General features: G+C 30.6%; 2 protein-coding genes and 1 long non-coding RNA gene across 3 annotated transcripts in view; all 3 read right to left on the bottom strand.

Moving 5' to 3' along the window:
* Positions 1-289: 289 nt before the first annotated feature.
* Positions 290-824, bottom strand: LOC140918901 (probable BOI-related E3 ubiquitin-protein ligase 2). Its single transcript, XM_073363853.1, has one exon. It carries the CDS (start codon positions 812-814, stop codon positions 326-328), a length of 489 nt encoding a protein of 162 aa, XP_073219954.1. The 5' UTR covers positions 815-824; the 3' UTR covers positions 290-325.
* A 488-nt stretch (positions 825-1,312) lies between these two features.
* On the bottom strand, positions 1,313-2,935 carry LOC101513168 (probable BOI-related E3 ubiquitin-protein ligase 3). Its single transcript, XM_004499352.4, has 3 exons — positions 2,577-2,935; positions 2,049-2,421; positions 1,313-1,966 (listed from the first exon to the last, which is right to left on the bottom strand). The coding sequence occupies exons 1-3, from the start codon at positions 2,639-2,641 to the stop codon at positions 1,349-1,351; spliced, it is 1,056 nt and encodes a 351-aa protein (XP_004499409.1). The 5' UTR covers positions 2,642-2,935; the 3' UTR covers positions 1,313-1,348.
* An 8,589-nt stretch (positions 2,936-11,524) lies between these two features.
* The window catches only part of LOC140921112 (uncharacterized), a 5,791-nt gene continuing 5,218 nt past the window's right edge, over positions 11,525-12,097 (bottom strand). Inside the window, exon 2 of the long non-coding RNA XR_012163977.1 lies at positions 11,525-11,911. This is a non-coding gene — a long non-coding RNA (uncharacterized lncRNA). The remainder of the gene's footprint in view (positions 11,912-12,097) is intronic.

The following is a 12,097-nucleotide window of genomic DNA, read 5'->3' as shown; positions in this document are numbered from 1 at the left end:
TATTTTATTTTTTTCTAAGTGTGACATGTTGAGATATAAAAAAAATATATAAATATAAAAAATCCTAAATTTTTATCATAATAATCCTTTAAAATTCAAATTACAAATTTTAATAGTTTTTAAAAATCATCAAAATTTTACAAATCTTTTAAAATTTATAAGATTTTTTATACAAAAGTTATATTTTAAAATCTTAATCCAATACATTTCTCTAAAAATATATTAGTAAAAAAAGAATTAATACACTCAAAATTAAAAAAAAAAAAAAATCTTATAAAAAGAAAAACAATTGTTTCAAAAAATTACGATAGTATAGAGTGGATAATTAGCTTAAATTAACAAGAAGACTAGCGTTTTTGAAGCATTTACAGACAGGACAAGTATGCAGTGTAGACCCACACATAGTACAGAGACAGAGGTGTCTGCAAGGCAGGATTAGTACACACGATTCTCCTTTCCCACAATTTCTGCACAATCTCTTCTTTTCATTGTAACCGCTATCGTACTCATTCATTACTCTGCTACCATCACCACCACCACTAGTACCTTCTCCATTTTCCTTATCCTGCGCACCAAATGCTACCGTGCACCACCCCTCTTTATTATAATTATTACTTCCGCAAGATGACTCCGCGTCTTCCTCCACCACGACGGTGGCATCTACGCCACCGCCGTTGTTTTTCAGCTGCGTAAGGACTTGTTCGAGATTGTTCCGGAGAGCGGTGGCGGTGGCTTCGTTGGTTTGAGCTAGTTCACGCCATATTTGATTCTCGATGCAAAGTGATTTTACTCTCTCTTCAAGCACCATGTTCATTCTTTCAAATGTCTCATTAAATAGTAATAAATATAAATATTTATTAAATAGAAAAAAAAATGTCACTACAAAGTCGTATCCAAGAATGCGACCATCTATTAACATTAAAATAAAAATATTCGAAAATGCGACCATCTATTAACATTAAAATAAAAATATTTTCAACTCATCACATCCACAAGTTGCGATCAGCAAAAAAAATAAAACATTATTTTATTTTTTTCTAAGTGTGACATGTTGAGATATAAAAAAAATATATAAATATAAAAAATCCTAAATTCTTATCATAATAATCCTTTAAAATTCAAATTACAAATTTTAATAGTTTTTAAAAATCATCAAAATTTTACAAATCTTTTAAAATTTATAAGATTTTTTATACAAAAGTTATATTTTAAAATCTTAATCCAATACATTTCTCTAAAAATATATTAGTAAAAAAAGAATTAATACACTCAAAATTAAAAAAAAAAAAAAATCTTATAAAAAGAAAAACAATTGTTTCAAAAAATTACGATAGTATAGAGTGGATAATTAGCTTAAATTAACAAGAAGACTAGCGTTTTTGAAGCATTTACAGACAGGACAAGTATGCAGTGTAGACCCACACATAGTACAGAGACAGAGGTGTCTGCAAGGCAGGATTAGTACACACGATTCTCCTTTCCCACAATTTCTGCACAATCTCTTCTTTTCATTGTAACCGCTATCGTACTCATTCATTACTCTGCTACCATCACCACCACCACTAGTACCTTCTCCATTTTCCTTATCCTGCGCACCAAATGCTACCGTGCACCACCCCTCTTTATTATAATTATTACTTCCGCAAGATGACTCCGCGTCTTCCTCCACCACGACGGTGGCATCTACGCCACCGCCGTTGTTTTTCAGCTGCGTAAGGACTTGTTCGAGATTGTTCCGGAGAGCGGTGGCGGTGGCTTCGTTGGTTTGAGCTAGTTCACGCCATATTTGATTCTCGATGCAAAGTGATTTTACTCTCTCTTCAAGCACCATGTTCATTCTTTCAAATGTCTCCATTTCTTCTTCTTTAGCTTTCAGTTTCTTTATCATTCCAATCTCTATTAATTCCAGTAACATCCTCGCTTGTCTCTTCCTCTTTTCTTCCAATTCCACTCTCACCTTGTCCATCTAAACAAACACAAAATATTATTAAAACCAAAACAAATTTAAAAGAGAAAAAAGATTTGATTGATTGAGATAATGAAATTACGTGTTGAGAAACGAGGCGGTCGATGTCGATGTTTTGGTGGTAGATATTTTGAGAAATATCTTCGCCAAGGAAAGAGAAAAATCCGCTATTCTTGTAAGAAGGGAAAGTAGTGTAGTCACTAATTGTATCTCTCGAGCGTTTTCTTGTGTACGAGGCAACGTTGTTATTGTTGTTGTAAGTGAGTGTGCTGTCGGATTTCATGTCGGAGGTTTTTTTGAGGGAGTCGGTTATGAAGGGATTATACGGCGGAGGTTGCGTCGGGAGGAGATTCTCCGACACGGTGGTTGTGCAAGATAGTGGAAGTAGTGAGGAGTAGTTGTTATAAATGTTTATGAAGTTTGCATCGGTAACATTGGGGTTCGTGATCACGTCTCTGCATATTCATAAATCCATAACCAAAAAATTAAAATCACAAAAAATAAGAGAAGAAAAAACAGGGTTTAGATTTCAAAAAATTGAAACTTTGAAATTTTAATGATAATAAAAAAAAATAAAAATAAAAACAGATAGAGATCGATGGAGATGTACCTGTTGTGGGTATTGTGTAGGAGTTGAGAAGGAAAAAGGTTGAGATGGCGAGCCTCGACGGCCATGTATTCTTCTTTGCTCTGTTTTTCTCTTGTGTTTGTGATGTCTTTGATTTGTGGTGAAGTCTATGGATTTTGAAACGGAGGAAGGGAGATATGAAGAGAGAAAAATGTAACTAATGAGGGTCAGAAAACAATGAAAACAAAAGCATGCAATCGAGGTGTCAAGGCTTTATGGTGGGGTTTATTTTCAGGGCTTGGTTCTTTCCCTTTGGCATTAATTAATTATTTTCAAAAATACTTTAAATATTCTGTGTGTTGAGATTTCTATACTACTTTACTTTTATTGTAAGATTTTGTCTATTAATTGATTGTTAAGCTTCTAACCTTCCAGATTTGAACCTGTCATAGTTATAGGCTATATAGCATGTTTTCGGCGGTATTTTCAGTAACACGCACCCTTTCCGAAAAATAAAATCTTTAATTTGGTCACGGTTTCAAAAGTTAAATCAGTATTGGAGAGATTAATGCCATTCAAATGTACTGTTAAAACCATTCTTAGCTGTCGAATAACATTAAATTAAATATAAATTAAATATAAATAATATAAGAAAGAAACTTTCAGCAAATTTCGTAATGGATTTGTTATTTAAGAATGAAATAATTTTGATCAAGAGATTCATGATCAAAATCGATTTTTTTTATAATTATCAAAATCGTTTTTGAAACTAGAAATTTATGGAATGAAATACCTAAATTGTGAAGAACATCTCTTTGTTTCACATACATTAAAAAGAAAATAGTAACAATTTAATGTATCTATTTTATATAGAAATACTTTTAAGATAATCTTTATATATAATAAATATATTTTATATCTTCTAAAATAAAATAGTAATATTAATGAAGATTATGTTTAGAAAAATAATAAATATATTTAATAATTTAAAAGAGACTTATCTTTAAGAACAAATTGTATTTCAAATAGTAATGACAAACATGTATACTTTTTTAATTGTCATTTTAATATTATTTTATTCATAACAATTTTTGATTAAGATTTATGATTTGTTTCTATAACACCTTTAGTTATTTATTATTTTATTTCAATTATTCATTTCTGTATAGTATATAATTAAATATATTAGTAGTTGTTTTTTATGGATATATTATTGGTTAATATGATATTAAACTTTTTGTACAGTAATATGATATATTAATTTTGACAAGAAAAATGACATTAATAAAAACAATTGTATTGTATAAAAAGTTCATTTAAACAGGAACGGAGAGATTAATGCAATGGTAAAAGTTGATGTTACAGATTTTAAACAAGACTAGTAGGGTAACCATCACGTAATACTTGCCAACTATGGCTGCCATGTTGTCACATTAAAATCCAAAACAGATCCACTTTTCGGTTTCCGCAATTTGACACTGCACAGTTTTGTTAGGATTCATTTTTTCCTTATATATTTTGGTGTGCAAGGATGAGAAGAAGGAATAACGGGAGGTATATGGGGACCACCAATAAACACGTGCGTGACACGGTTGTCAGAAACAGTGTAAGTGACGCAGGGATAGGCACGTGCAACTGCGGAATGCTTTTGGTTTATAGATGACAATTAGAATCAGATCTAATCGGTACCTGTAAAAAAAATCCATAATTGATAGAATACAAATCAGCATAATAGGAATAAACACCAGAACATATAATTACCCACAAAATTAAGCTGGTATGGATGCAAGTACAGATATTATAATATTCATCCCGCCCCGCACTCCTGCACTTATATAAATATATTATTTACTTATTTATTATATTAGTATTTAGTTTAATTTATTGTTTCTTTTATGTTCTAACATTTATTAACATCATTGTACCACTACTATATTTATAATTGAAAGATAAAAGTTTGCAAACTTTTTAAGAATATGATTATGATGAATATGTAAATAATTGTGACCTTATAATTAAGAGTTATGTCTTATTAATTGTGACTTTATAATTATACTTGCAACTTCCTATCAATTATTTTTACAGATCTCGAATAATATTGTCGTAGGACTTGCAACTTCATAAATTATTATTATGAATATTAGAATGTGTATAATAACAGGTGTTCATTTGAAATGTTTTGAGTTAAAAAATATTTTGGTTTATAATACTTTATGATTGGAGTTAAAATATTTAAATAATTTTTAAACTTAATCACAACAATATCATTTATTTATCGATATATTTTAGTTACAGCGTGAGTAATAGATATGGGTACGAGCACTAAGATAGCCAGATGGTGAGGGTACGTGTATTAAAATTGATACCCAAGATGATATGGGCACGGGTATGAGTATTTTTTTAAACTGCGGGTATACTCTACCCAAATCCTACCCATTGTCATCCATATTTTGGTTGTTTCGTTTTAAATACCAAATCTATACTAATAATATATATTTATACTAATAATAGAGGTAATACATCATTTAGTGTGGTCTATTTATTTATTTATTTATTTATTTTCTGCAATTTTTTTAAGAAAAATATTCTTAAAAAAATTATACGTAAAAAAATTTTAAAAACCACTTTTTGAGTTATTTTTCTACAATAATTTTTCTTTTTTTTTTTAATTGATGTTCTCATTAAATTAAGTAATATTCAGCCGTAGATTTATTTATTTTTAAATCTAATAAATGGTATATAATAAATTCAATAAAGGTGAATACATTTTAGTGCAATAATAAAGTGGACAAATAGAAGTGAGAGTGTCCGTCTGATCGCGAGTGATTTATAATGCAGAAACATAAATTGTCTAAATGTAAAAAGATTTTGAAATGAAATTAAACATGAAATTTAAACCAAAAACAAATAAAATTGAAGATACATCCTAACGGTTGGTGGCTACATGTCAGCCATGTAGATGTTGAGTAATAAATTTATTTGTGTCGAGAAGAGTAAAAATTAAGAGGTAAAAAGAGCACAAAATTAAAGATCAAGGCTTGTGGAAAAAAATAAAATTTGAAGAAAGACTTTTGTCGACTAATTAGACCAAGTCAACACCATCAAAAGCTATGATTCACAAACACGTATCAAATGCTTTTGTTGGTAAGGCAGGTCATGTCAACACTACAAGAAAACATTCGTATATCTAAGGAAAATTAACTACGGATCTCAGTTTATGGGTAAATTATTTAATATCTACGGAAAAATTGTGAGTAAATTTGTTATTGAATAATATAATTTTTTTAATTGGATTCAACGGTTAGTTTGTAGGTAAAATTAAAAAAATTCATGGGTAAAGTTTAAAAAAATACAACTCAACATAAGTTGTCAAAATTTCTTCGTATTTTCTTTTATCACTGGTTCTCTATAGGTAAATGAAGATAATAACGTTAAGTTGTCTACGGATTGTCCGTTGGTAAATGAAAGTAAAATTTTGTTTATTATTTTCTTTTTTACAAAAAAAAAAAAAATCTTATTATTTTCCCAAAAAAATAAATGAGAACAAATTAAACCACTTGCTTCAGGCGCATATAGAATTCCCTCTATATTTTCCTATTTCAAGTTTTCACTAAAATAAAATTCCTTCTCTATTTTCCTCAAGAAACAAACTCCTTGTTTTTTTTTTCTCAACCAACCACAAACCCTAAACTCTCTGATATGTGAAACAAGCAAAATCTGTTTCATTACTGCGTCTCCATTTCATCATCGCTTCTCCGTTTCATCACTATTTCGAATAGCTTCTTTCATTATTGTTTCTCGCTCCCCTCACAAAATCCATCTTTCATGCTTTGCTTCGTGTTTTGCTGACTCCTAATCTGGTTCAGTCTTTCCAATCCTTGACGTCAAGTAAGTACCATAATCACTCCTATAAAATAAGTAGGTTTCTGAAATCCCTAACTTTGAAGTAAAGTAAATCCCCTATTTGCGTAACACTCTTGATATTGAAACCAGATAATAAGCTTGCTAGGAGAGAGGATTTTAACGACAAAGGTCCTGGACCGTGAAACACATGAATCTAAAGTTCATCGTTGTGAAATATTTCTTCTTTATTCTTTCCTTTCAAGTCAAAACAATTTTGCTACATCTTGTTTATTTTATTTTGTTTTAATTGGGCATGTCTTTGATTTTGTTTTCTCGCATCAGTTTCCCTTAAGAAATAATTTCAAAATTTAATTGATTTGTGGACATGATTTTGTATTTAAGTGTATTACGTGTTTTTTTTATGAATGAATGAACAACAATGTTTAGGAAAACATCAATTTTAGGAATGAATGATCATCAATGTTTAGGAAGACATGATTGCATATATATGGGTTGTGATATAAGTCAACTATATATTGTTTGGATAAGGAGCAACAACAACCATTCACAATCCATCTTCAATGTATACTTGATTCATCTCAACTAAGTTGTTTATTGATTAAGATGCATAATACAAGCATCGAAGTAGAGTAATAACTTCAATTCATAGTTGATTAATCTCAACTGAGCTGCTTATTGATTAAGATGCAGAATGCAAGCATAGAAGTAGAATAAAAACTTCAATTCATACTTAATTAATCTAAATTGAGTTGTCTATTGATTAAAATGCAGAATGCAAGAATAGAAGTAGAATAAAAACTTCAATTCATACTTGATTAATCTCAACTGAGTTGTCTATTGATTCATATGTAGAATGCAATCATAGACATAGATTAAGAATCAAGTTTAAATTAAGAAAATGCAAGAATAGGTTGAACACGCTTTTACAACTTTAATTTTAATGATAAATACTAATAATTAATTAACAAGTCAAAAAGCAATAGTACATAATACAAGAACTTTAACATGTAACTAAAGTTTATGAGGCAAAAAACGTTCACACTAATAACAAAACAGAAGATTAGTGGCATTTACTGAAGTTTCAAAAAAGTACCAGTAGCCTTTATTGAATTTTCAAAAAAACTCGCACTAATAATAGTGATAATTAATAAAAGGTAGCAACATAACATATATAGAATGTTCAAAAACTAATAAAATTTTGAATTGAAGAGATGAGGGTTAATTAATTATTAGCTAAGGCTAAATTATTAATAGCTTATAGTACTTGTAGTAAAAATAGTATGAAGTTGTGTCATGAAAAAATAGCAGTTTCCAAGTCTTGCATTGGACTTAAAAAAAAGAAGAGAGGGTTTTGATTATTATAATGAATAATGTTTAACACTAATTTGGTGGTTTCCCTTGAAAGAACCAATATGATGATGAAGAGTTAGATGAAGAGTTAGATGAATAGTGATAAGCTAATCCAAAGAACCAATATATTGGAATTTGTTATGACTAAATATATTATATTTAAACTAAAATTTGATTTGTTTTTTCACAACTTGTTGAAATTCCTAACATCTCATTTCACATGTAAGAGCTTGAAAATCCCTAACTCTGTTAGTTTAATCCTTCTTGTGTTTGGTTTGCAACTCTGCCGATTTAATTGATTATTGGTCATCTGTCTTATTTCGTTCATATATGTTTGAAAAAAGGTTAATTAAAGCATTGAGTTGCATTAACTTGATTTACTTAAAGCATTGCAAGATGATAATGTGTAATGGAAGAAAAAATTGTTAATAAACCAAATTGTAACTTAAAGCATTGAGCTGTTGATTTACTTGATTTATTTAAAGCATTGAGTTGTTGATTATTTTTTTATATATGTTGTGTTGTGTATGATGACTATTTTAAAAGATTTTTGGGGAGTTTTTCAGAATAATCCTAATTCTATCATAATAGTAAGATTCTCAGCTGGTATTATTCGTATTTAGTACTAATTTTGTCTACTAGATGGAAATTTGCTTGTAATTTTGATCGATTTTCTATGTTCGAAATATAAGTGTAGTTTTCAAGGGTTTAATGTGTGCTTAAGTTTTCATAATATCTGTAAAATTTAAATATTTGAAAAATGTTTGTTATTGACATTCAAAATGATTTCATTTTTATTTTGTTATCTATAATTTTTTATTATATTTTATTATCTATACTTCTTTTGAGTAATAACTTTATGTTAATCAGTTTCATCGCTCCTCCATTATTTTTTTGTCCGTCAAAATATGGATGGCTACCACTCAAATCATAGTTGGGTATATGATAGATTTTATGTTCAACGAGGGGGGTTGAAACCAACCTTCACAAAAGGTGTTGAAGAGTTTATAATGAAGGCAATAAGTCAAAATTAGTTTGTAAAAGATGGTGGCATCAGATGTACTTGTCATAATTACATGTGTAGCGGTGTATTATTTGCAAGTGAGGTCAAATTTCACTTGTATAGGTTTGGATTCCAACTAAATTATTGATATTGGACTGAGCATGGTGAAGAAGCCCCACAGATTGACCCATAAAATGTTCCAAGTAGTAGTGGATATATTGATAAAGATGATCCATTTACGTTAATGCAATATATGGTCAATGATGCATTTGGTCCTATGTATGACTTCCAAAACATGGGTGATGAGGGCAATGAGGAATAGATTAATGAAGAGCCCCCAAATGATGATGCTCAAGACTTTTATGATTTGTTAACTACTGCAAACAAACCCTTATATGAGAGGCTTCTGATTCATAACTTTCAATATGCGTGAAACTTTAGCTTGCAAATCAAATTGGAATGGTCTGCAAAATATCTTGATTTCGTTGCAAGCATGCTTGTAGATGTGTGTCCTTTTAAGGATTCACTTCTAAAAAAAATTTACCATGAAAAAAATTGGTGACCATACTAGGGTTGAAGTCTGAGAAAATTGATTGTTGTATTAAAGGGTGTATGTTGTACTACAAAGATAATAGTGCAGATCTAGAGTGTAGGTTTTGTCTTGAACCTCAATATGTTCCTAATAAGCCTCAGATAGGTACCCACAAAGACATTCCAGTTAAGAGGATGTTCTATATGCCAATCACTCCTAGGTTAAAAAGATTATATGCATCAATGGAAACTGCTGCCCAAATGAGATGGCATCAACATAATAGATCGAGTTTAGACATTTTACGGCATCCGTCTGATGGGGAAGCTTGGAAGCATTTTGATGCAAGGTATCCAAACTTCACAAATGAACCAAGAAATGTAAGGCTTGGTTTATGTTTTGATGGCTTCACGTTATACATTCAGGCATCTTCATCCCCATATTCTTGTTGGCCTGTTGTGATGATCCTGTATAATCTCCTACTTAAAATGTGCATGAGTAAACCATTCATGTGTTTTGACTTGTCTCATACTTGGACCATCTAACCCAAAAGCAATCATGGATGTGTATTTACAATCGTTAATAGACGAGCTTCAACTGGTGAAGAAGTATGGAGTTTGGTTCACAATATTCCACAAGTGATAGATGATGCAGTTTCTAAATTGTTTGGATATGGAGTTAGCCATAATTGGACTAAACGAAGTATATTTTGGGGTCATCCATACTGGAAAGATAATTTATTAAGGCATAGTTTAGATGTCATGCACATAGAAAAAAATTTATTTGATAATGTGTTTAACACTGTCATGAATGTTAAGAACAAGACTAAGGACAATGAAAAAGTAAGAATGGACTTGACCATCATTTGCCAACGTAGAGACTTGGAGTTGGTTCCACATAACAATGGAAAAATGACAAAACCTAAGACAAATTATTGCCTTACGTCTAATGAGGCAAATAAAGTTTGTAAATGGATACATGAGCTTAAGATGTCAGATGGGTATGCTTCTAACTTTGCAAGATGTGAAGATGTTAATAAAGGACAAATGAATGGGATGAAAAGCCACGATTGTCACGTATTTATAGAGTGTTTGCTTCCATTTGTATTTAGTTTATTGTCTGACCATGTGTGGAAACCCCTAACATAATCAAGTCAATTCTTTAAGGGCTTGGGGCAACAATACCTTTAGACATGATGAATTGGTCAAATTGGGTGAAAACATTCCATTCATCATTTGCAAACTTGAAAGAAACTTCTCACCAGGATTCTTTGATTCAATAGAGCATCTTCCAATTCACCTATTGTATGAGGCAAAACTTGGCGATCGAGTTTAATATCGATGGATGTATCCCTGAAAGGTATTTTATATTCACCATTAAGGATTTCATTTTTTTCTAGATATTTCCACATTTATTAAGTTATTGCTCTCATTTTTTCATAATGATGGGTGATTTTAAGCGCACTATGAAAAACAATGCTAGAGTGGAAGGCTCAATATGTATGTCATACATACATCGAGAGACAACATATTTTTGTTCTCACTATTTCAAAACAATCACTTTGTTTGATAGAAGCCAACGTAATGAATCGGAAATATGATCTCTATGATCCCTTCATAATTTCACAAAATGCTAGACAAGTGTATTATGTACCTTATCCTGAAATGCGAACTGATAAGCTACACATTGGATGAGGTATTTTTTAAAAGTCACACTAAGAAGAAGAACAACTCTTGAGTCGATGAAAGAGCAAAAAAAAAACATATGTAAGAAATATTAAATCATTCATTCTTTCATTTGTATTTCTTCTAAAAGTAATTTAATTATGTTACATTATTTTAGTGACTTGATTAGACTATTTCAAGGTAAGTTGTAGCAGACCTCCAAATCATGGATAATATATGTTAAAGTAATGTTCTACACTCTTTTAGTGACTTGAAATCATGGATAATATACCAAACCTTTATAAAAGACAACTAGACAAATGGATGGGTGGAATCCCAAGCACGTGCTAGTGTTATTATTCTTAATTAGACTATTTGGTTAACCTTATTTACTCAATTTTCTTGTTTTCCAATTTTCTTCTCTGCTAACACGAAGGAGAAGCGAAGACGGGAGATAAGAGACGAGAGATGATTCAAGCAATTAGTCGCAGATGGAGATGTTATGTGTAACACCCCGTTTTTCTAAGCGAGGGTGTATTTTTTTTTTTTCAAAAGAATTAAAATAAAACAGAGAATCAAATAAGGTAAAATACATTTGGATAAATATTTAAGTCGTAACACAACGACGATTAAGTCAACAGAATTTACAAGCAGCGAAATAGTTTTTGAAATACGAATCCAAAGTATTTACACGTCAAAAGTTGGTACATGTAAACCATCGAAAATAACATGTCAAGCTGACAATATTAGTATAGGTACAATCTTCCATTTTAAAATAAATACAATACAAAAGAAAGACATCTGATCCCTCTATGTCAACCTAATCTGATCATTTTACAAGACAACTAAACACCCTGAGTGATCTCCACGCACCCCGTGAGATCCTCCTAACATAGCTGCAGTCAAGCGTTCCCATCTCCATTCCCGTCCGTAGGGTACGAACCGGTAGGATCGTCCTGACTCTCATCTGAGGGCAAAGCCCAGATTTCCACAATAATTGTAAAGGGTCACCAACCGAAATTAACAGATAACACATAACATTTAAGTTTTAAATGCACAAAATAACCTTTCAACTAAGCATGCACCTTAAAAGGATTTTCCATATGCTAAAAGTTCATACAATGCTTGCCAATTAAAAATGAAATCAAAATAA

Source organism: Cicer arietinum, chromosome 7 (genome assembly GCF_000331145.2).
Source record: "Cicer arietinum cultivar CDC Frontier isolate Library 1 chromosome 7, Cicar.CDCFrontier_v2.0, whole genome shotgun sequence".
NCBI classification, from domain to species: Eukaryota; Viridiplantae; Streptophyta; class Magnoliopsida; order Fabales; family Fabaceae; genus Cicer; species Cicer arietinum.
Note: the sequence above shows the minus strand (reverse complement) of the source record. Positions and strands in the feature narration are given on the sequence as shown.

Coding starts and splice junctions, on each gene's coding strand:
- LOC101513168 (XM_004499352.4), bottom strand. CDS start 2,641: ATGGCCGTCGAGGCTCGCCATCTCAACCTTTTTCCTTCTCAACTCCTA. Junction 2,422..2,576: donor CTACACAATACCCACAACAG/GTACATCTCCAT, acceptor ATGAATATGCAG/AGACGTGATCACGAACCCCA. Junction 1,967..2,048: donor ACCGCCTCGTTTCTCAACAC/GTAATTTCATTA, acceptor GTGTTTGTTTAG/ATGGACAAGGTGAGAGTGGA.
- LOC140918901 (XM_073363853.1), bottom strand. CDS start 814: ATGAACATGGTGCTTGAAGAGAGAGTAAAATCACTTTGCATCGAGAAT.